The sequence below is a fragment of the Mustelus asterias genome, chromosome 27 (genome assembly GCF_964213995.1).
Source record: "Mustelus asterias chromosome 27, sMusAst1.hap1.1, whole genome shotgun sequence".
NCBI classification, from domain to species: Eukaryota; Metazoa; Chordata; class Chondrichthyes; order Carcharhiniformes; family Triakidae; genus Mustelus; species Mustelus asterias.
In genome coordinates this window covers 31,245,920-31,271,651 of record NC_135827.1, presented here as the reverse complement: position 1 = coordinate 31,271,651, position 25,732 = coordinate 31,245,920, and the positions used below count along the sequence as shown (strand labels likewise).

General features: G+C 47.6%; 1 protein-coding gene across 2 annotated transcripts in view; it reads right to left on the bottom strand.

The window, feature by feature from the left end:
* The window catches only part of LOC144479918 (proprotein convertase subtilisin/kexin type 7-like), a 306,250-nt gene that overhangs the window by 73,639 nt on the left and 206,879 nt on the right, over positions 1 to 25,732 (bottom strand). Inside the window, exons 9-11 of one of the 2 annotated variants that reach the window (XM_078198967.1) lie at positions 19,138 to 19,305; positions 11,613 to 11,720; positions 7,153 to 7,255 (exon numbers count right to left, since the gene is read on the bottom strand). In XM_078198967.1, coding sequence (XP_078055093.1) covers positions 7,153 to 7,255; positions 11,613 to 11,720; positions 19,138 to 19,305 — 379 coding nt within the window. The remainder of the gene's footprint in view (positions 1 to 7,152; positions 7,256 to 11,612; positions 11,721 to 19,137; positions 19,306 to 25,732) is intronic. The other variant, XM_078198969.1, reaches the window with a different exon arrangement.

The window sequence follows — 25,732 nt, the reverse complement described above, 5'->3', positions numbered from 1 at the left end:
GACCTAAACACGAAAGGACGCCCACTCAGACCAAGAAATAACCTCTCCCCACCCCATCATGGTGGTCTCAGCCACCCCCCCTCCTGATCAACGCCGGCATCACTCTCTCCCTGCCCCACAGTCATCGCTGGCATCGCCCTCTCCAAACCGACCCTACCCCCAAACCAACAGCCATCACCGGAATTTCCTCCCCCCTTCAGAGCACGCTCTCCCCCTCCCACTACACATACATGCACACCCCCCCCCCCCCCCCCCCCCCCCAGGGTCCAGGCTGTCACTGTGCCAACTTGTGCCGGGGACAGTGCCCACTGTCCAGGCATGTCCCTCTCCCCCAGGGGCTAGACTCAGCTTTGCACCCCTGGATATATCCCCACGGCAGGTTCACGTCTGGGTGAACCTGCTGTAAACCTCGCCAATGTGAGGTTTGAAATTACAGCGAGGGGGGGACAATATGGTGGGAGGGTCTGTTAATTATATTGAAATTTATGCAAATGCATTATAATGAGGTTCTCGCCCTTGCATCACTGGCGAGGGATGGGGAAGATCACGGAATCGCATTTCCCGATTCTCTCCAGATTTTCAGCCCGTGCCGTCATTTTCCCGGACATGAACATGGCTGAGAATCAACAAAGAACAAAACAGCAAGGTACAGGCCCTTCACCTCACCAAGCCTGCACTGATACGTGGTTTCTATCCCTCTGTTTGCCTCCCATTCCTTGAACGTTGCTAATGTGCCTGCTTCCACCACCTCCACTGGCAATGTGTTCCAGGCACCCACCACCCTCTGTGTGAAAAACTTTCCCCGCATGTCTCCGCCAAACTTTCTCTTCTCACCTTAAACCCGTGCCTCTTCTTGTGCACCTTATCCACCCGTGTTGCCACTTTTAGGGATCCATGGACCTGTACTCCCAGATCCCTCTGTATGTCAATGTTCCTAAGAGTTCTGCCATTTACTGTATAATTTGCACCTGAATTTGATCTTCCAAAATGCATCACCTTGCATTTGTCTGGATTAAACTCTAACTGCCATTTCTCTGCCCAATTCTGCAATCTATCCATATTCTACTGTATCCTTTGAGTGTGTGTGTGAATGAGAGCGCGGGAGTGCGAGTGAGAGTGAATGAGTGTGCGAGCGAGCGTGCGAGAGTGTGTGCGCGCGAGAGTGTGCGCACGCGAGTGTGTGTGTGCGCGAGTGTGTGCGCACGCGAGTGTGTGTGCGCACGCGAGTGTGTGTGCACGTGCAAGTGTGTGTGCGCGTGCGAGTGTGTGCGTGCGAGAGTGAGCGTGAGTGAGTGCATGTGAGAGTGTGAGAGAGAGTGTGTGTGTGAGAGAGTGTATGTGTGTGTGTGTGAGAGAGTGTATGTGTGTGTGTGAGAGAGTGTATGTGTGTGTGTGTGAGAGAGTGTATGTGTGTGTGAGAGTGTATGTGTGTGAGAGTGTGTATGAGAGAGAGTGTGAGAGAGTTTGTGAGTGTGTGTGTGTGTGAGTGTATGTGTGAGAGTGTGTGTGCGAGAGTGAGTGTGTGAGAGAGTTTGTGAGTGTGCGTGCGTGTGTGTATGAGAGAGACGGACAGAAAACAAGAGCTACATCATTTGTTAAATCCACTTTGTAAGGATAATTACTAGGTTCAGAAGAATTTAAAAATTCCGACAGAGAGAATGTTAGGGATGTGAACTAAACTGAAACCATGTGCTTCAATTTCAAGCGTTCTTTAGAAATTGTTACAGAAATGCTGATGGCTGCTCCCTGTGATGACAGGATGATGGACTAACATCTATGATTCAAGCCCATTAAGCATCATTCACCCACAGAAATTACTCAACAACTGTAATCCAAAAAATGCCGGCTGCAGTAGCAAGGATTCCCAGACATCAGGTGATGTTAACAAAGGACAGCTTATTAACCACACGTTAGTCAAAAGATTGGGAATTCAATTCTTTGGCCATTGAGGTAGCTTCCTGCAGCCTATGAGAGTGGTTCGCGAGGAGGAGGTCACAGCAGAGACCAGGGGGAATTGCACTCTCTCGTGGTCTGTCTCCCTGGACCACCTTGGACCATCAATCTGCTCCAAAAAGAACTGTCTGGCTGACAACCCATTAGCCGACTGATCTCAGCGATGTTGCTCAGAGGAGGGAAATGAGAGTGGGAGCAACATGGAGGTGAATTGTAGAGAGCTCCAGCAGAGAACAAGCAAATGTTGAACAGGATACATTTAAAATCAGTGACCCATCTTAAAATAAGAAGGAAATATAGAACTTGCACTTATAATATGTCTATGATAGGCAGGCAATGGCATAGTGGTATTGTCACTGCACTAGTAATCCAGAGACCCAGGTTAATGCTCTGGGGAACTGGGTTTGAATCCCACCACAGCAGATGGTGAAATTTGAGTTCAATAAAAATCTGGAATTAAGAATGTACTGATGACCACGAAACCATTGTCGATTGGCAGAAAAACCCATCTGGTTCACCAATGTCTTTTAGGGAAGGAAATCTGCCATCCTTACCTGGTCTGGCCTACATGTGACTCCAGAGCCACAGCAATATGGTTGGCTCTTAACTACCCTCTGAAATGAGGGTAGCAAGGTAAATGGGGTAGCAAGCATCTCAGTTCAAGGGCAGTTAGGGATGGCTGATCAAAGCTGGCCCAGCCACCGACACCCACAACCCCTGAATGAATAAAAAAAATGAAGTCCAAAGGGCTTCACAGCCAATGAAGTACTTTTGGATTATGGTCACTGCTGCAGGAAATGAGGCAGCCAATGAGGCAGCACAACCAGCAAGTTTAAAGTTTATTTATTAGTGTCACAAGGAGGCTTACACTTAATACTGCAATGAAGTTGCTGTGAAAATCCCCTAGTCGCCACTGTTTGGCGCCTGTTTGGGTCAATGCACCTAACCAGCACGTCATTCGGACTGTGGGAGGAAACCGGAACACACGGAGGAAACCCACGCAGACACAGGGAGAATGTGCAGACTCCACACAGACAGTGACCCAAGCCGAAAATCGGACCCGGGTCGCTGGTGCTGTGAAGCGGCAGTGCTAACCACTGTGCCACTTTTTCAGAAGTGATGTTGATTTTGGGATAAATATCAGCCGGGTTACTGGCGAATACGTCTCTTCATTTTGAATTGCGCTTTACAATCACTCGAGAGTGTTAATAGGATCCAAGTCTGTTGGTGAAACTGAAGCCAAAACAGAGAGTTTACCGACTGTCCAGTCTCACAGCTCTCCTGCCACACAACCCAGTGTCCCCTATTTATACTCTTATTGGAGCAAAGCATCCTTTCTAGTTGTATCATAGCTTGATATGGCTCCTGCTCTAACCAAGGCTGCAAGAAAACACAAAGAGTCGTGAACGAAACCCAGTCATCACGCTAACCAACCTCCCATCTCTTGACTCCATCTACACTTCCTGCTGCCTCGGAAAAGCAGCCAGCATTATCAAGGACCCCATGCACCCCGGACATTCTCTCTTCCACCTTCTTGGGTTGGGTTGGTAAGTTTGCCGACGACACGAAGGTTGTTGGTGTTGTGGATAGTTTGGAGGGATGTCAGAAGCTGCAGCGTGACAAAGATAGGATGTAAGACTGGGCAGAGAAGTGGCAGATGGACTTCAACCCGGATAAATGTGTAGTGGTCCATTTTGGCAGGTCAAATGGGATGAAGGAGTATAATATCAAGGGTAAGGCTCTTAGCAGTGTAGAGGATCAGAAGGACCTTGGGGTCCGGGTCCATAGGACTCTTAAATCGGCCTCGCAGGTAGAGGTGGTTGTTAAGAAGGCGTATGGTGTGCTGACCTTCATCAATCGAGGGATTGAGTTTAGGAGTCGGCAGATAATGATGCAGCTTTCTCAGACCCTCGTCAGACCCCACTTGGAGTACCGTGCTCAGTTCTGGTCGCCTCATTACAGGAAGGATGTGGAAATGATTGAAAGGGTGCAGAGAAGATTTACAAGGATGTTGCCTGGATTGGTTGGCATGCCTTATGAGGATAGGTTGAGGGAGCTTGGTCTTTTCTCCTTGGAGAGACGAAGGATGAGAGGTGACCTGATAGAGGTGTACAAGATGTTGAGAGGTATAGATCGGGTGGATTCTCGGAGGCTTTTTCCCAGGGCTGAAATGGCTGCTACGAGAGGACACGGGTTTAAGGTGCTGGGGAGTAGGTACAGAGGAGATGTCAGGGGTAAGTTTTTCACTCAGAGGGTGGTGGGTGAGTGGAATCGGCTGCCTTCAGTGATGGTGGAGGCAAACTCGATAGGGTCTTTTAAGAGACTTCTGGATGAGTACATGGAACTTAATAGGATTGAAGGTTATAGGTAAGCTGATATATAAGCCTAGGTAGGTAGGGACATGACCGGCGCAACTTGTGGGCCGAAGGGCCTGTTTGTGCTGTATTTTTTCTATGTTCTTCCATCGGGAAAAAGGTACAAAAGTCTGAGGTCACATACCAACTGACTCAAGAACAGCTTCTTCCCTGCGGCCATCAAGACTTTTGAATGGACACAACTTATATTAAGTTGATCTTTCTCTACACCCTGTGTCTGTAACACTATATTCTGCATCCTATCCTTTCCTTCTCCTCTATGTACTCTATGAATGGTATGTTCTGACTGTATAGCACGCAAAAAGCAATACTTTTCACTGTATCCCAATACATGTGACAGTAATAAATCAAATCAAAACTGTTAACCATGCCCTATTTATATGTGCTCAAAGTACTTAATTAAACAATGCCCTTCACCAGTGTATAATATAATTAACATATCTTTGACAGAGAGCACATATGGGGCCTGGGTTTAATGTCTCATTTGAAAGGCTGCACCTCTGACAATGCAGGAATCCCTCAGTACTGCACTGGACTGTCTACTTGGATTGTTCAATGTGCTCAAATCCTGGAGTGGGCCTTGAACCCATGACCTCCTGAGTTGAAAGTGAGAGGGTGACCAAAAAGCCAAGGCTGACACTTTAATTCTGTAAAAAAAAATCTAATTATAGAAAAATAGAACACTGTGACATCTCACAAATGAGAGTCATGAAAATGGGCACTAAGCCAATACGGGAGAAACGAGGAAAGCTTGATTGAAAACCTTAATATCTGAAGAGGTTTTTGTTAAAATGTTCAGGGAGTTTGTGGCCAAGCGGCCAATGGCCGAAGCAACTCGGCCTAACATCAAATTGGACACTAGTCCATAGCTAAACCGCTTCTCCAAGCGAGGCCAGATGGAATGCAGACAAGGTTACCGCAGGTCAAAAGCCAACAAGGACCAGCCCAGACCTGTCTTGCTCAAACCTTAACAATGGAGGAGTCGTTATGACCCGAACCCCATCAGCCAGAAAAATAGATATTCTGGCCGCGCTCGCCCCAAAACCAGAAAATCACACCCAAGGTCAACGGACCTTTGCACGGTCCGTGTCTCACCCACTACGATTCCCATGGCAGGCGGAACGGGAAAATTCCGCCCATTATGTATGTGTATTCCCCAGTTTCAGTCAGACTTGCTACTATTAACCATATCTTAAAAGGGGATATGTACACCTTTGATGACCTGGTCCAACCTTATTGGATCCTGTGACCCCCTTGGCTGAAAGCCAGAGAGCTTTCCAGAAGGGCTTGGAGAGGGGGATAAAAATGGACAACTTGAGACAAGCCCCAGCGAAGACTCAATCGCCTAGTGCGACCCATGACGATGGAAGAGGACATGCGAGATCCACCTTTGTACCAAGACAACCCTCAGTTCATCCGTCAACACGAACGCAGTGAGTTGAATCCAATAGCCTGGCGAAATTCACCAGAATGTGTTTTTACAGGCACAGTAAGAAGTCTCACCACACCAGGTTAAAGTCCAACAGGTTTATTTGGAATCACAAGTTTTTGGAACGCTACTCCTCGATCAGGTGAGCAGCACTCCGAAAGCTCGTGATTCCAAATAAACCTGTTGGACTTTAACCTGGTGTTGTGAGACTTCTTACTGTGCCCACCCCAGTCCAACGCTGGCATCTCCACATCATTTTTACAGTAGGTCAGCCTAACTTGGAGAAAAGTTAACTTAATTTATTGTGTAAGAGTTGTTTCTGTAACTTGCAAGTGTTTTAATAAAACTAAGTTCGAACCACAGTCTTTTGTTTGTCTCATAAAACAAGAGCACCTGGGTAAATGTGTTTTTGAGTAATAAAATGGTCAAAGTGTCTATATAGAATACTTCACAGGCAGCAAGCAGGAGGGAGGCAGTGAGCCGCAGAGAGAGAGAGTTCCAAAGAACAGGTGCTGAGGCAGCTCAAGGCTTTGCCCCTATTGGTGGGACCTTTGGACTTCATCCTGGTGTTGTGAGACTATTCACTGTGCCTGCCCCAATCCCAACGCCGGCAACCCCACATGGGTGGGAGAAAGAGAATGGGGAAGCATTAAAGGTTAGAGTCAGAAGACTGATGGGTGCTGAAAGTGTGCGGAGACCGGAAAGGATTGCAGAGAAATGGGACACGAATCGCGGAGGGAGAAAAAGAAAGTGGTCAGGATTTGAAATCCGAGATGATGGCGGCTTGGAAGCAAGTGTAGATTGGTCAGGATCAGTGGACATGTGAGGCCTAGTGCTCAACAAGACGTGGGGGCGGCACGGTGGCACAGCGGCTAGCACTGCTGCCTCACAGCACCAAGGACCCGGGTTCAATTCCGGCCTCTGGTCACTGACTGTGTGGAGTTTGCACGTTCTCCCCGTGTCTGCGTGGGTTTCCTCCGGGTGCTCCGGTTTCCCCCCCACAGTCCAAAGATGTGTGGGTTAGGTGGATTGGCCCATGCTCAATAGCCTCATAGTGTCAGGGGGATTGGGAGGGTAAATATGTGAGGTTACGGGGATAGGACAGGGCCTGGGTGGGATTGTTGTCGGTGCAGGCCTGATGGGTCAAGTGGCCTCCTTCTGCACTGCAGATTCTGTGATTCTATATGGCCGGTTTTGTTTCGAATACTTTGGGAGTTTATGGAGTCCCGGAGACGCCGACAGGGAGAATGTTGAAAACAGTACACCTCGAGGCGACAGAAGAATGGACACAGGATTCGGTGGTAATGCAGATTATAGAGAGGGAGGGAAGTGGCTTTGAACAGTCATAGTGCTCAATTCCTTACTGTTCATTAACCACTGGCAATCCCTACTTACCATTCCATGAAATCTCCAGCTTGTTGGGGTGTAAAGGAATAAGCTTGGCCTCTTTCTCAAGAGGACTGGTGTAAGAGCTGAGGAAAGGCACAGACTCCCAGACCTGGAATGGAAGATTAGCACTCGATTATTGTACACCTGTATAAATAGCTTAGCAGAAAAATAATGAGAAGAGAGACACGATGATGAAGCTTTTCATCTTACACTCATCTGGACAAATGCAAGAATACCAAATTTCAAATGATCGCAGCATTTTATACTACAAGAGAAAACATATAACAATTTTATGCAAAATAATTCAAAAGCATGTATCAAAACTTTCATAGAGAGAAGACCAGTTCAAGTGTCACAGGTCCTATTAAAGGTTTGACAGTGTGATATATGTGCTTTTTTGTGTTGGACAAATTAAAAAAACTAAGGGACAAATTAAAAGAGCCACCCCTTAAAGGGATGCAAAAACAAATGGAAAAGGAGACTTACAACATGAAATTAAAATGTGATGAAGGGAGTCTATGAAACACCCTAGTCCCCATGGCGATAGCTGGGCACGGAGGGCCTTGATAGTGGTGGTGCATACCATGTGCTCCCTCTCTAGGGACACCCGGCTGCCAATATAGCCAGGGCAGAGGGGCAGATGTGGGGCTGGAGGGCCCCCTCGATATACAGAGGCACAAAAACACACACAGAGCCACACACAGACACAGAGACACACACAGACACAGAGACACACACAGACACAGAGACATACAGAGACACAAAGGCATACAGAGACACACAGACATACAGAGACACACAGACATACAGAGAGACACAGACATACAGAGAGACACACAGACACACACAGACACACACTCAGACACGGAGACACACAGACACGGAGACACACACAGACACGGAGACACACACAGACACGGAGACACACACAGACACAAATGCATACAGAGACACACAGACATACAGAGACACACAGACATACAGAGACACACAGACATACAGAGACACACACAGACACGGAGACATACAGAGACACAAAGGCATACAGAGACACACAGACATACAGAGACACACAGACATACAGAGACACACACAGACACGGAGACATACAGAGACACAAAGGCATACAGAGACACACAGACATACAGAGACACACAGACATACAGAGACACACAGACATACAGAGACACACAGACATACAGAGACACACAGACATACAGAGACACACACACAGACACCATGCACACTGCATGCATCTCCACTTTTATTTCCACCGCCCCGCCAGCCACCTGTATCCTCCCACAGGTAAGCAGGCCAGCTTTTCACACACCAGCTCTGGAGATGAGTTCCAGCACCTCCAGAGGCAGTTGGTTCATTCTCCTTAAACATATAGTGTTGGCTCTGCCGTCATGTTCAGAGGCCTTTGATCAGAAAACAACCCACAGGCACCAAACCACAGCTCACTGGATGGAATCTGTGACAAGTTTCGCTCAGACAGGATGACTAGTGCAAGCATTCTTTAATTGGTTCAAGATGATGCGATGAGATAATCCGTGCCAAAGAGGATCGTGTAGTGAGCATGGACCTAGATGTTCCATATTCAGAACAAAACCAGCAAGCAGTGAAACTGAATCTGGGAATTTGAGGGATTAAATCCACATGGTTCGACTGTACCCATTCTACCTCCCAGTGCTACATTATTGCCTGTAGTGCCTTAGCTCGCCACTCCATTGAAAAATCAATTACCTTTTCTTCATCCATTCATGGGATGTGCGCATCATTGGCTGGACCAGCATTTATTACCCAACCCTCATTGCTGAGTGACTTGCTAGGCCCATTTCAGAGGTGCAATTAAGAATCAACCACATTACCGTGAGTCTGGAGTCACATGTAGGCCGGACCGGGTAAGGATGGCAGATTTCAAAGAACAAAGAAAATTACAGCACAGGAACAGGCCCTTCGGCCCTCCAAGCCTGCACCGACCATGCTGCCCGACTTAACTAAAACCCCCTACCCTTCCGGGGACCATATCCCTCCATTTCCAGCCTATTCATGTATTTGTCAAGACACTCCTTAAAAGTCAATATCATATCTGCTTCCACTACCTCCCCCGGCAGTGAGTTCCAGACATCCACCACCCTCTGTGTAAAAAAACTTGCCTCATACATCTTCTGTAAATCTTGCCCTTCACACTTTAAACCTATGCCCCCCAGTAATTGACTCTTCCTGGGAAAAAGCTACTGACTATCCATTCTGCCCATGCCCCTCATAATCTTGTAGAGTTCTATCAGGTCGCCCCTCAACCTCCGTCTTTCAAGCGAGAACAAACCAAGTTTCTCCAACCTCTCCTCATAGCTAATGCCCTCCATACCAGGCAACATCCTGGTAAATCTTTTCTGTACCCTCTCCAAAGCCTCCACATCTTTCTGGTAGTGTGGCAACCAGAATTGAACACTATATTCCATGTGCGGCCTAACTAACGTTTTATAAAGCTGCAACATGACTTGCCAATTTTTAAAGTCAATGCCCCAGCCGATGAAGGCAAGCATGCCATATGCCTTCTTGACTACCTTCTCCACCTGCGTTGCCACTTTCAGTGACCTGTGTACCTGTACACCCAGATCTCTCTGCCTATCAATACTCTTAAGGGTTCTGCCATTTACTGTATATTTCCTATGTGTATTAGGCCTTCCAAAATGCATTACTTCACATTTGTCTGGATTAAACTCCATCTGCCTTCTCTCCGCCCAAGTCTCCAACCAATCTATATCCTGCTGTATCCTCTGATGGTCCTCATCGCTATCTGCAAATCCACCAACCTTTGTGTTGTCCGCAAACTTATTAATCAAACCACTGCCCTACCTCATCAATCATCTTCGTCACTTCCTTGAAAAACTCGATCAAGTTAGTGAGACATGACCTCCCCTTCACAAAGCCATGTGGCCTCTTGCTAATACGTCCACTTATTTCCAAGTGGGAGTACATCCTGTCTTGAAGAATCCTCTCCAATAATTTCCCTACCACTGATGTAAAGCTCACCGGCCTGTAATTACCTGGATTGTTCTTGCCACCCTTCCCTAAAAGACATCAGTGAACCCGATGGGTTTTTACAACCATCGACAATGGTTTCATGGTCATCGGTAGATTCCGGCTATCTGTGTGGAGTTTGCATATTCTCCCTGTGACTGCGTGGGTTCTCTCCGGGTGCTCTGGTTTCCTCCACAGTCCCAAGATGTGTGGGTTAAGTGCACTGGCCATGCTAAATTGCCCCTTGTGTCAGGGGGACTAGCTAGGGTAATTGCATGGGGTTATGGATATAGGGCCTGGGTAGGATTCTGGTTGGTGCAGACTTGATGGGCCGAATGGCCTCCTTCTGCACTATAGGGATTCCATGGTTCTAGGCTCAATGTAAACTGACATAAATGTGGATCCAGCGTTGAGCAACAGCAACATTTCATAGAATAGAATCATAGAAACCCTACAGTGCAGAAGGCGGCCATTCGGCCCATCTAGTCTTCACTGATCCACTTTTCTTTTAACCTTACCCAGACTATCTATCCCCATAACTCCATATATTTGCCCCACTAAACCCCCTAACCCACACATCTTGGGACAATAAGGGTCAATTTAGCATGGCCAATCCATCTAACCCGCACATCTTTAGACTGTGGGAGGAAACCGGAGCACCCGGAGGAAACCCACGCAGACACGGGGAGAATGTGCAGACTCCACACAGACAGTCACCCCTGAGGCCGGAATTGAACCTGGGTCCCTGGCGCGGTGAGGCAGCAGTGCTAACCACTGTGCCACCCCCAATAACACAAATGGAGAAGGACAGACTTCCCTGACCCACATTACGATTGATTTCCCACATTTATATAGAATCATAGAAACCTGGCTCCCCTTTGGAGGCGCTGGTGGGCTCAGTTGGCTGGAAGACAGACATGGGTCAGGTTGGGGAATGGGGTTCGATCCCCATCCCGGCTGGCGTGGGTTTGGGACCTGCCTCCTCGCCCCGCCTATGGTGAAGGTCGTGGCGCAGTGGGTCAGACTCGTCTTCGGGCAGACAAGTCAAGAGGAGGAGGAAATGCCAGCAGTGCCAGCTGGAAGAGACGCAGTGAATGGAGAGGTTCCTTTACTGGGGCCATTATCTCACGCTACCACCACTCGCCAATGTTTCAACAGGAAGGCTCACATTCAGCTCTGCTGTCCAAGAAATAAAGCTTTAAAATAGTGGGTTTTAAAAAAAAAGATTTTAACACTTTGCATTGATTATTTTGTCAGGAAATTGGTCCTGAAACATCACAGCAGCACGAGGGAGCAGAGCTATCAGCAGCGACAAAGCCCTTAAATCTAGGAAGTGCTTACGTCAAACAGCAGCAAGAACAATGACTGGCTTTCTTCTCCTCGAGCTTACTGGATATCATTCACTGGGGATTACTGAGTCACCATGAATATATACGTACCTTTGCAGCGTTAACCATGCGCCACGCATTCAGCAGCCCAAAGCCATGCTGGTGGCTGTGACTGAATCCGGCACCATTCACTTGCCAGCCAGCGATGCGGTCATCAAACTAAAGAAAATAATCATACAATCAACCAATGCTGAGAGACGTGGATTAACAGCCATTTTTTTTTTACAGGAATTAAGAATCGACTGATGACCATGAAACCATTGTCGATTGTTGGAAAAACCCATCTGGTTCACTAACGTCCTTCAGGGAAGGAAATCTGCCCTCCTTACAGAGACATAGATAGGATGCAAAGCTGGGCTGAAAAATGGCAAATGGAGTTTAACCCTGATAAATGTGAGGTGATTCATTTTGGTAGGACTAATTTAAATGTGGATTACAGGGTCAAAGGTAGGGTTCTGAAGACTGTGGAGGAACAGAGAGATCTTGGGGTCCATATCCACAGATCTCTAAAGGTTGCCACTCAAGTGGATAGAGCCGTGAAGAAGGCCTATAGTGTGTTAGCTTTTATTAACAGGGGGTTGGAGTTTAAGAGCCGTGGGGTTATGCTGCAACTGTACAGGACCTTGGTGAGACCACATCTGGAATATTGTGTGCAGTTCTGGTCACCTCACTATAAGAAGGATGTGGAAACGCTGGAAAGAGTGCAGACGAGATTTACCAGGATGCTGCCTGGTTTGGAGGGTAGGTCTTATGAGGAAAGGTTGAGGGAGCTAGGGCTGTTCTCTCTGGAACGGAGGAGGCTGAGGGGAGACTTAATAGACGTTTATAAAATGATGAAGGGGATAGATAGAGTGAACGTTGAAAGACTATTTCCTCGGGTGGATGGAGCTATTACAAGGGGGCATAACTACAGGGTTCGTGGTGGGAGATATAGGAAGGATATCAGAGGTAGGTTCTTTACGCAGAGAGTGGTTGGGGTGTGGAATGGACTGCCTGCAGTGATAGTGGAGTCAGACACTTTAGGAACATTTAAGCGGTTATTGGATAGGCACATGGAGCACACCAGGATGATAGGGAGTGGGATAGCTTGATCTTGGTTTCAGATAAAGCTCAGCACAACATCGTGGGCCGAAGGGCCTGTTCTGTGCTGTACTGTTCTATGTTCTTACCTGGATAAAAGCAAATTACTGTTCAATGCTGGAATCTGAAACCAAAAGAGAAAATGCTGGAAAATCTCAGCAGGTCTGGCAGCATCTGTAAGGAGAGAAAAGAGCTGACGTTTCGAGTCCAGATGACCCTTTGTCAAAGCTCGATTCTTTACCAGGTCTGGTCTACGTGTGACTCCAGAGCCACAGCAATGTGGTTGACTCTCAACTGCCCTCGGGCAACTAGGGATGGGCAATAAATGCTGGCCAGCCAGCGACGCCCATGTCACAGGAATGAATAAAAAAAAAATACAATATTCAATCTCATTAGTGGATGCTAGCCTCATCTCAGTGGACTTGCCTCTGAATCAGAAGGTTGTGGGTTCAAGTCCCGGTGTGGTGCTGGGGGAATGCAGCACTGTCGCTGATGCAAAATTTCAGATGTGACCTTAAACCCAAAAACCCCTCTCAACTGAAGAGAACGCACTATTTTGAAAAAGAGCAAGCAAGTTCTCTGCAAAGTCCAAGCTAATATTTTCCCCGTGTTCAATAGTTTCTCCGGCCACTGCTGTTGATGAGAGCTGTGCCACAAACGGGTGCAGAATCACAACAGTGACTACACTGGAATGGTAATTAATTGGAAGTCCCAAAGTGGTTTACAGCCAGCATTGTATCTTAGTTAACTGTACTATTCAGGTTAAGGATGGACATAGATCATAGAATCCTAAAGTGCAGAGGGAGGCCATTCGGCCCATCAAGCCTGCCCCGACAACAATCCCACCCAGGCCCTATCTCCATAGCCCCACATATTTACTTTGTTAATCCCCCTGACACTAAGAGACAATTTAGCAAGGCCAATCTGGCTGACCTGCACATCTTTGGAATGTGGGAAGAAATCACGCAGACACTGGAAGAACATGCAACTCCATACAGTCACCCAAAGCCCGAATTGAACCCGGGTCCCTGGCACTGTGAGGCAGCAGTGCTAACCACTGTGCCCCTGTGCCATCCACAATCAGTCTCAGAAACAGTTGGAGGGTATTGACTGATTACGTATCTTGAACACATGTGAAAAAGGACACCTACTGGGACGCTTCGGGCCCTCCTTAATTGGTGGGCACTGCAGGGGCTGTGGTGCATCGTCACCCCGGGAATTATATTTTAATTTAAATCAAGTAAGTTTCCTTTCGACATTCTATTTTAGTTCCAGAGCTCCACAGGGAGCTGTCATTTTTGTTTAATCTATTGATATTTTCGTTCTATTTGAAAGAGTATAAAAAGGGGACTACTGGGACACTGGGTTGGTTGGAAGGTGGAAGGCAGAGACATGTAATGCTGCATTCTGCAAATGAACCTACAATCAGGAAAAGGATTCATGTCTAGATTCATACTTCATTAGCTGGCTTGGCATCCTAATAACACAGAGGGCATGAAAGCTGCAATATAAACCTATCAAGTTTAATTCTATTGAATTTTACGAAACCCAGACATGGCGAGTCAAACAAATATGTTGGAAATGTTGGCTCTGACGCAATTCCCAATCAATCTCGTTGCCACTTTATTTTCTGTATTGATGATAAAATCTAAAAGGGAAGTTACGAACCCATAGCCCGAGGTATTGGAGTTTCCTCAAATTATATTAGCCACAATGTTCCCAAGAGTCGGGTTTCCTTTGGATCTGCCACCTATAACTTCCAGTAAATATCGTCTATTTGGAATATCTGAACCATATCCAGGAACTGAAGCAGAATTTTAAAAAAAAACTAAACTCACGAGTTTATGGGATTGGGAGGAAGTTAAAACCAGCGAGAAATTAAACTCGAAAAATCTGGGCGGGGAAGACGAGGACAAAATGGAATGCACAATGATGGGGATGGTGGCCAGTGATGAAGGGATGGTGTTTGTCACTGTCATGTGAGTGTACCTTTAAGGAAGTTTTTTGTCTAAATTATGCAGTTTACAGCTTCAGTGATGTCACTGGGGGTGGAGCTAAGCTGCGGCAGTCAGGGGATAGGGGTTCCAGATTCCTTTGTGGCGGTCAGGTGATAGGGGTTCTTTTCCTTTGGGCTTTCAGTTTCGTTTTGGGGAGGGTGTTGGAAGCAGTTTAGCAGCAAGCTAAGAAGCAGTCTCTCTCTCTCTCTCCCTGTTTGTTTGGTTCTGAAACTATTATCAGTTAGCTGAAGGAGAGGTTCATTGCCATCCTGCCTTAAAGAAGCTGTGTTTTGGGAAACAGATTCGACTACAACCTCTTCGGAGTTTCTTCACAAGGGATTTTCAACATTCAACCCAGGAGGCTGGATTCCTGTAATAAGTGGGCATTAACCTGTGCTGTATTGTGTTTATTTGGAGGGCTTTGTGTATTGGATGTTGGCTTTGGTTGGAACACATTAAAGATATTTCCTTAAGAGTTATACATTATCGTGGTTGTCGTGTTTCTTGTTTGTAATTGTTGAAAGTTCTTGCTAAGTGTCTTACTATACAGGTCAACAATATTCTTAATTAAACTTTGTTTTTGATGAAAGCTCCTCGTGGGTCAGTTGAGTCACACCCGAGGTGAAACCTCATGCTCATGCTAGACAAACTCAACGCAAAACGTTACAGGTCAGGCGAGCTTCATACCCTGAAGTATCCAACCTGACTTGTAACAGCCACTGACCTCAAAGGAAGCTACCCGTAAATACCCAGTAATCTCTGCAGCGTGCAATTCCCCTTTCCCGACGCCAGTTTGAATCTGGCGCCAAGTTAACGGGATCCCTGGGAAAACAGTCAGCAGTGATGTCATCGAGCAGGATGAACACCCAATCACAATGAAGCAAACTAGGAAGTATAAACCAATGAAACGCTTCACTTTTCATTCTTATATTGTGCAGAATTAATGATTGGGGTAAAGGCTGAAGTTCAAATATCATAGACTTTAAGGAAAAAAGTATGTTGAATTTTTAAAAGTTTATTTATTAGTGTCACGTTAGGTGTACATTAACACTGCAATGAAGTTACTGTGAAAATCCCCTAGTTGCCGCACCCCGGCACCTGTTCGGATACACTGAGGGAGAATTTTGCATGGTCAATGCACCAAACAAGCACCTTTTTTGGGCTGTGGGCGGAAACCAAAGCACCCGGAGGAAACCCACACGGGGAGAATGTACAGACTCCGCACAGTGACCCAAGCCAGGAATCACAGCCAGCTGTGAGGCAGCAATGCTAACCACTAAACATACATTCAACAAATATAAAATGACCCTTCCAGGGCAAGTGAGGTTGACTGGCAGTAACTATGAATCACTGTTAAAATCCCAGTTACGTCTTTATCAACAAGATGCAACTTTCCAAGGGGTTTTCCCGCACTAACTGTGTCAGAGTGAAACTTTGCTTCAGTTTAATGATTTCTCATTCACTGGCGTCTCACTGCGGGGGCTGGGTACCTCAACAACACACCTTGGCAGGAGCAAAGTATCACTGATAGCAACTGCTGGAACTCTGCATTTAACAGTGCATGTGCAGACTCCATAAGTTACTGTCAGCTTCAGAGGAGTAATGATAGTGGAACACTGGCATTGGAGAAACATCTGCCCATGATAATTCCATGCTGTCACTTAGTAGCTCATACTGTTCTAAATGCTTACTAACTTCAGTCCATGTAATGGTGCTGGGATTATAATGGATATAAGCAGGGTACACACAGCACCCAGATCTTCTTAAAAAATGTGGCCTTCAGATGGGGTTTGAACCCACAACTGTCTCACTCAGAGTCAAGAGACCTTTAGTCAAGCCCTGGCTGACCCCCAAGGAGCTCAAAGAATTCAAACACAACCCCAGCTTAGATAAGTTACCTCATCGCAGGCCCCTACTGATCTGTCTGGGTCATTATTATTATCGTCATAAATAGGCTTACATTAACACTGCAATGAAGTTACTGTGAAAATTCCCCTAGTTGCCACACTCCAGCGCCTGTTCGGGTACACTGAGGGAGAATTTAGCACGGCCAATGCACCCTAACCAGCACGTCTTTCAGACTGTGGGAGGAAACCGGGGCACCCGGAGGAAACCCACGCAGACACGGGGGAGAACGTGCATACTCCACACTGACAGCGACCCGAGCTGGGAATCGAACCCGGATCCCTGGCGCTGTGAGGCAGCAGTGCTAACCACTGTGCTGTCATGCTACCCACAGCATGGGCTAGTACAATGCTGCATGGCCAATTTACGAGTTTAATTGTATTGCCCATCCCTAATTGCTCTTAGAACCATAGAATCCCTACAATGCAGAAGGAGGCCATTCAGCCCAACGAGTCTGCACCAGCTCTGTGAAAGAGGAATTTACCCCTACCAACCCCGGCACTACCCTTGAAACCCCGCATATTTATCCTGGCCAATCCACCCAACCCGCATATCTTTGGACTGTGGGAGGAAACCGGAGCACCCGGAGGAAACCCACGCAGACACGGGGAGAAAGTGCAAACTCCACACAGACAGTGACCCATGGCCAGAATTGACCAAGGTAGACAGCAGTGCTAACAACTGTACCATAGCGTTTTAAGGGTCAACCACATTGCTGTGGATTTAGAGTCGTATGTAGGCCAGACCAGTAAGGACAGCAGATTTCCAACAACTGATAATGGTTTCATGGTCATTCGACTTTTAATTCCAGATTTTTTCAACTTAAATTTCACAATTCTAATGAGAAAATTCCATAAAGGGGCGGCACGGTGGTTAGTACTGCTGCCTCACAGCACCCGGGACCCGGATTCGATTCCGGCCTCGGGTCACTGTCTGTGTGGAGTTTGCACATTCTCCCCGTGTCTGTGTGGGTTTCCTCCGGGTGCTCCAGTTTCCTCCCACAGTCCAAAGATGTGCAGGTTAGGTTGATTGGCCATGCTAAATTGACCCTAGTTTTGGGGGGATTAGCAGGGTAAATATGTGGGGTTACGGGAATAGGATAGGATTGTTGTCGGTGCAGACTTGATGGGCCAAATGGCCTCCTTCTGCACTGTAGGGATTCTATGATTCTACCGTGTGGGACTCCGGCCCTGCGTCTTTGGCTTGCTAGTGCAGTGACAATACCACTTTCCCACCGCCTCCCCATAATCAAAGATCTTTTCATTAGGAAATACTGACAGACTTCAACCAGGCCTCCAGTGGAAGGGAAATAGAACTTTGTTTTCAAACTAAGGCAGAACAGAGCATAAATCTTTACAGGATGTTTAGAAGGCGCAATAAAGATTCGTTAGGATGATACCAGAACTGAGAGATTATTGCCACCAGGAATGTTAGAAAAAAATCCGTCTACTGAAGGGTGACCTGTTGAGACCTTTAATGTTATGAAATGGTTCAATGGGGCAGACAGAAATACAGCGGGCGATTCTCCCGAAAGTGCTGAATTGTTGGGAAAACTGTTCTAGGTCACGACTGTCTTCTCAGTTCAACTTCACACTCGAATCTCCACACTCTGTGCACTGCAGAGGTCCCAGTCGTGAATCTCATTAAAAATCCAGGGGGGAACGGGGCCTATTCGCGCCGGAGTTTGACAGTTCTGGAACTCTGCGCATGTGCAGTGGTCCCGATCTGTCAGACTCCCCGTTTGGTGGCCAGCTCGATCGCTGGCCAGCCTGGGACCCCCGCAGTGCTGCCCCTCCAGCCCCACCCCCCTTCCCTCCCCCCCACGGCCCGATCACGGTTCCCACAACAATTCCCGGGCCAGCCCTGACGCCCCCCCCCCCCCCCCCTCTCTCTCCGGAGCACCCCGATGTCCAGCCCCCCCACCTTCATTCCGGCGGGGTCTCCCGCTAGCTCCCCACTCTAAACCCCACTGGAATGAAGTACTCCTGGCGGGGTGGGGGATTCAATCGGGATTGGCAAGTTCCCGATAATCGCATGCAAAACATATTTAAAATACACTAAAAAAAATTCAAATCACTTATCTCTCTTCCCGCTGGTTTCCACAGGACTCTGACTGTTCTCCGGCTCTTGGAGATGTGCGTGCATTCCCGGCGCTTGCGCAAATCCCGAAAAAAGGCCGAAATGCGCATCTCCCAGCCCGACCCGCCAAAAAAGTTGAGGGTCGCGATGGGAGAATTGCCCCCATATTGTTTCAATTTGCAGCGAAGACTGACCTCCAGCCATGAATGTAAGATAGTCACTAACAAATGCAGTAGGGAATTCAGGAGAAACAATTTTTCCCCCCCGAGAGAGGTGAGAACGTGGAACTCGCTCCCTCTGGGACTAGTTGAGTTGGATAGAATAGATGTATTTAAGAGGAATCTGGATAAATGCAAGGAGGGACAAAGCAATACAAGGACATGAGTTAGATGGTGGGAGGAATCTTGAGCATAAGGCACAGGATGCACCCTGATGGGCCAAGTGGCCTGTAGCTCTGAAAGCATCTATACCCCATGTAAAGATGACATTTTATTTAGGTTTTGCTCTGTTCTTACCCGCGTGGACGTGAAGACGATGATGTGTTGAACGTCCCTCCAAGTCAGACACGGGCGAACCTGAAGCATCAGCGCAATCATCCCTGCAGCGAGCGGCGCGGCGGCCGAGGTCCCCGTGTGACCCTCCGTACAGCCGGTCCCCTCTTGCATATCCCAGTCAGAGGTCACCTGAATAGTCAACAACACCAAGGGAGGAAGGGAAGAAAGAAAGGGTGAATTGACATTGCATCTGAGAGACCTGGAATGGTAAATAAAAAAAACAGGTGGACGGGGGTGGCGGAGGGAGGAGGTTTGGGTGAGTGGGGGAGGTTTGGGTGGGTGATGGGGAGAGGCTTGGGTGGGTGATGGGGGGATTTAGGTAGGTGATGGGGGGGAGGGGTGGGGGAGGGTGGTTTGGGTGGATGACGGTGGGAGGTTTGGGTTGGGGGACAGGGGAAGAGGTTTAGGTGGGTGATGGGGGGTGGTTTGGGTGGGTAAAGGGGGGTTGTTTGGGAGGGTGAGGGGGGTGGAGGTTTGGGTGGGTGACGGGAGCTTTGGGTGGGTGACGGGGGGCTTGGGTGGGTGAAGGGGGGTTGTTTGGGAGGGTGAGGGGGGGGTGGAGGTTTGGGTGGGTGACGGGAGCTTTGGGTGGGTGACGGGGGGCTTGGGTGGGTGAAGGGGGGTTGTTTGGGAGGGTGAGGGGGGGGTGGAGGTTTGGGTGGGTGACGGGAGGGGGGTTTGGGTGGGTGACGTGGAGGTTGGGCGAGTGATGGGAGGGGGGGTTTGGGTGGGCAAATGGGCTTTTTTGGGTGGGTGAAGGGCAGGGGGTTTGGGTGGGCGACGGGAGGGGGGTTTGGGTGGGCAAAGGGGGTGTTGTTTGGGAGGGTGAAGGTGGAGGAGGTTTGGGTGAGTGACGGGAGGTTTGGGTGGGTGAAGGGAAGGGGGTTTGGGTGGGTGATGGGGGAGATTTGAGTGGGTGAGTGGTGAGGGGGGTTTGGGTGGGTGACGTGGAGGTTGGGCGAATGATGGGAGGGTTGGTTTGGTTGGGCAAAGGTTTTTTTTTGGGTGAAGGGAAGGGGGTTTGGGTGGGCAAAGGGGGTGTTGTTTGGGAGGGTGAAGGTGGAGGAGGTTTGGGTGAGTGACGGGGGGGGCGGGTTTGGGTGGGGGGAGGTATGAGTGGGTGAAGGGAGGGGGGTTAGGTGGGGGAGGGAGATTGGGGTGGGTGAAGGGAGAGTGTGGACTGCATCAAGTTTAAATTCACAAAGGTTATCTTTGCTACCATTGAGCATTATTTATCTCAGGCCTTTTTTCTTGCCCCACTGGATTGTGACAGCAGTTATCTGAATGTTTCAGGTGGAGTTTGTGCCTGATAAACACAATAAATTCACAACTTGATTGCCGGTGACACCCGATTATAATCTGGCAGGTGCCAAAAACAGTCTAATGCAGTGGGCCTTCTCACTGCCCGTGCCAACCCTTCTCCAGCCCCACGGAAGGATGTCAAGTTTGTATCATCAACATGCCTAAAACACACTATGTTTTTTGTCCCAAGCGTTTGCGCGTTCCTACTTTCAGTTGTGGTTCAGTTGGTCGCAGAACCTGCCTCTGAGTCACAAGGTCGTGGGTTCCAGCCCCACATCAGGACTTGAGTACAGAAATCACGGCCGACACTCCAGTGCAGTACTGGAGGGAGTGCCGTACTGTCGGAGGTGCTGGCTTTTGAATGAGGCTGTAAATAAAAACCTCATGCCGCTATTTCAAAGAAGAACAGGGAAGTTACTCCTGGTATCTTGGACAATATTTATCCCTCAATCAACACAAGGAAACAACATATTATCGAGTTGTCATCATATTGCTGTCTGTGGGAGTTTGGGGCTCGCAGTTTGGCTGCTGTGTTTCCTACATTGCAACAGCGACCAAGATTCTAAAGTACTTAATTTGTTGTAAAGCACTTTGGGACTGAGGTTGTGACAAGTGCTTTACAAACGCAACTCTTTTACCACTTCCCTTTTACACTTAATGGAATCTTGGTTTTAGCATCTTTAGCGACTGAAGTCAGTGATTACATGGAATTACTGGGCATATAAGAATTGTTTTATGGCACTCAAAACAGCTGACACTTCAACTGGTAACCAGATTAAACAGCGCGGCAGGAATAGCATGATTTTGAAAAGGCAGGATTTCTTAGAATCCCCACAGTGCAGAAGGAGGCCATTCGGCCCATTGAGTCTGCACCGACAACAATCCCACCAAGCCTCCATCCCCGTAACCCCACGCATTTATCCTGCTAATCCCCCCAAACTACACATTTTGGGATACTAAGGGGCAATTTAGCATGGCCAATCCACCTAACCGGCACATCTTTGGTGTGTGGGAGGAAACCGGAGCACCCGGAGGAAACCCACGCAGACACGGGGAGAATGTGCCAACTCCACACAGACAGTCACCTGAGGCCAAAATTGAACCCGGGTCCCTGGCGCTGTGAGGGAGCAATGCTAACCACTGTGCCACCATGCCACCCCATCATTTATTAGAGTTAGGAAATAAGGAAGGATTTTAAAGTTTATTTATTAGTCACAAGTAAGGCTTACATTAACACTGCAATGAAGTTACTGTGATAATCCCCTAGTGCTCCATGATCTGTGCTCCATGTTCAAGATGATAATCTTACTCTATGACATTCATTTAGTCCCATCTTTCCACCTCCAGATAAGATAATTCAAAGCCTTTGATTAATTGTCTACAGACTAATGAGATTATAAACTCACGTTGAATACACTTCATCACTTGAATTTGATAGCTTGGTTCAACTGTGCATGATGATCTATCAATCACTCCTGGTTTTGAGAGATCAAAGGGGCAAGAGAGTATTAATTCCAAAGGGAATCTCTGCTAGCTCTTCCTGTTCTCTCAACATGGAACTGAACATGTGAGGCTTCTGTCAACTGGCCTTAATCTTATTGAGAAAGGTTGTGTGTTACACTAGAATAGGTTCAGTATGATGAGGAGAGGAAGCAAAGCATTGTGTCTTATTTAACAACGGACTCGGGAAGCCCGTGTCATTTCCGGTGACAGTAGTAAGATTAGTCATTACAGCAAAGAAGGAGGCCATTGCTGGAGTCCATGCTGCCTCACTGTACAGCCAGTCCGTCCCATTCCCCTGCTCTGTCCCTCTAGTCATGCAAGGTTAGTAACCTGAAGTTTGCATCCAATTTCCTTTTGAAATCATTAATCTTCACTGCTTCCACCACCCGCTGGGGCAACCGGTTCCACTCGCTGTGTGAAAAATCTCTATCTCACAACCCCCCACATCTATCGCCCAAAAACTAAGTCCCTGAAAACTTGTATCAACAGCTAATGGGAATAGCTTTTCTTTAGTATTTTCAACTTTGGTCAACTAGATATTGTGCTTAAAGTCACATAATGGTGTATGGGGAATGAAGATCCTCGGTATTAGCATTAGAAATCATTTTTATTCATTTGTGGGACATGAATGTCGCTGGCTGGCCAGCATTTATTGTCCATCTCTAGTTGCCCTTGGAGGGCAGTTGAAAGTCAACCACATTGCTCTGGCTCTGGAGTCACATGTAGGTCAGACCAGGTAAGGACGGACGGCAGATTTCCTTCCCTAAAGGACATTAGTGAACCTGATGAGTTTTCCGACAATCGACAATGGTTTCATGGTTATCAGTAGATTCTTAATTCCAGATATTTTTTACTGAATTCAAATTCCATCTGCCATGGTGGGATTCAAACCCGGGTCCCCAGAACATTAATGGAGTTTCTGGATTAATAATCTAACAATAATACCACTGGGCCATTGCAAGAACAAGAATACAACACGGTACACATGTACCACAACAGGTACCCTTTGTGTATGTTGCACTGTAGGCCAACGGGATTACTTTGCCCTTGCTCGTACAACATTTTTGGATGAAACAGACTTTTGATTACTGTTCAAACAATTCTTATCTGGATGACCTGATTTCTTTGTTGACCCAGTGTCCACCTTGCCCACTCAGCATGGAGTCGGAGCAGATTTTCATAGGTGGCTCAGTACTTCTTTGCCAGAAGGATCTTCCACATCATAGGTGCGAATGTTGAGCTACCGTCCACTTCCCTTCCGAGGATTTGGGGCGGCAAGGTGGCACAGTGGTTAGCACAGCTGTCTCACAGCACCGGTTCGATTCCCGGCTTGGGTCACTGTCTGTATGGAGTCTGCACGTTCTCCCAGTGTCTGCGTGGGTTTCCTCCCACAGTCAAAAAGACGTGCTGGTTAGGTGCACTGGCCGTGCTAAATTCCCTCTCAGTGTACCCGAACAGGTACCGGAATGTGGCAACAAGGGGATTTTCACAGTAACTTCATTAAAAAGTGTGAATGTAAGCCTACTTTGGACGCTAATAAATAAACCTTAAAACTTTAAACTAGTGAACCCGATGGGTTTTTATGACAATGGTTTTATGGTCACCGTTTAATTACAGCTTTTTTTTTAATGAATTCAAATTTCACCATCTGCTGTGGTGGGATTTGAACCCGGGTCCCCAGAGCTTTACCCTGGGTTCCAGATTACTAATCCAGCTACAATACCACTATGCCATTGCCTCCCCCAGGGCGTTTAAGCTAGCTGCCACAATGGGGAAAGGCCACAATCCAAAGCCCTCTGGTTATGCAACACCGTGGGGCTGGAAACTGGATACGAATCCACGTACTGAATGTACAAGAGAATGTGTGACATGAAATGTACATTGTAAATATCACCCGTCAATGTAAGTGGAGCGAGGCACCTCAGGGTGCCATGTACTACGGGTGCGATTTTCCACGCAACCCACCACGTGCTTCACAGTAGCGGAGGCAGCCCATCAATGGCTGGCGGCGGGATCTTCTGATCCCGCTGTTGTCAACGGGTTCTCAATGCACCCCTCGCCACTGGGAAACCCTGCAGTGGGGATGTGTCGTTTGTGGGACCAGGAGATCCTGCACCCGAGAACGGCCAGAACATCCCGGCCTATAATCCAAGGAGATTTTGTTGCACTTGATGTAATGTCAAATTTGAATTGTTGTGTAATGTACTTTTATAACTGTTACAAACAAAGTATATATTTTGAAAGGAAAATTCATAGAATAGAATCATAGAATCCCCACAGTGCAAAAGGAGGCCATTCGGCCCATCGAGTCTGCACCAACCACAATCCCACCCAGGCCCTATCCCCCGTAACCCCATGCATTTACCCTGCTGATCCCCTGACACAAGGGGCAATTTATCATGGTCAATCCATCTAACCTGCACATCTTTGCACTGTGGGAGGAAACTGGAGTACCCAGAAGAAACCCACGCAGACTCGAGAAGAATGTGCAAATTCCACACAGACAGTGACCCGAGGCCGGAATTGAACCCGGGTCCCCTGGCACTGTGAAGCAGCAGTGTTAACCACTGTGCCACCGCGCCGCCCTAAAAATTCTTTGTTATCTGAAAGCCCTATTTCAGTTCCCATTGTCTACCTGAGGCGTGGTTCCACCGAGTGCTCCGGCTTCCTTCCACAGTCCAAAAGATGTGTAGGGTAGGTGGATTAGCCATAGTAAACACGCGGGGTTAGGGGGGGATAGGGCGAGGTGGGCCTGTGCAAGATACTTTTTCAGAGAGTCGGTGCAGACTCAATGGGCTGAATGGCCTCCTTCTGCACTCTACGTATTCTATGATTCGAAACAAACTGTACCGAAATTCTTCAATAATGGACCTATCCCATCCAGAGAAATGTATCCCAGGAATTTTCATTCCAAAAACACTAACAATCATTCAAACTCAGCTGCGGAATCTCATTCTGAACCAATTATGTAATTGATCAACCAGAGTTTTCAGGCACTGAAGTGAGACTGTTCATGTTTGACGTTTCTAAACGTGTGTCTTCCACAGGAATTCCATTAAGGCCGAACTCAAACATCAAGTCCGAGCTTCAAGCATATCTTCACAATAACAGGAACCAACTGTCACTGTAATAAGATTTTTCAGCTAGAAGCACTTTCCTGTTTACGAAACCCGATATTGGATCTTCTGGTAATGTGATCTGTGCTATAGTAACGGACTGTGAGCTCGGTGGCTCCCCAGGGCTGCGTTACAAGGAGCAGTGAAATCATCCATTATTGCATTAACAGGAGAGATCTGCAACACGCCTCATTTCGTGCGCAAGAGAAGTTGTCTCCAATCTTTGGTTGCCAGGGAACATTATCTTTACTCCACCAGTTCAGTCGATATTCTAAAATGACAAGCAATTAGTCGGAGAAGCGATTTGAACAGGATGGAAGGTGTGGCATAGAAACAGCTTCGTAAAGCAGTCCGTCTCTTCCTGGATTATTTTCTCTCTCCATTTTGCTGTAGTTTGTGAAACCATGCACGGATTTACCACGATTGAAACAGAGAGGGACACATCCAAATTTTATTTTCTGAGCCATTTAAGTTTTGGTTTAATGCAAAATCCTATCTGGTTGACTGGGTGTAAACATGCTAGCTCACAAGGTGACATGATGGCAGTTTTACACCAGCTATTCCTTGAGGCAGTACGGTAGCATAGTGGGTTAGCACTGCTGCCTCACAGCGCCAGGGACCCGGGATTAATTCCC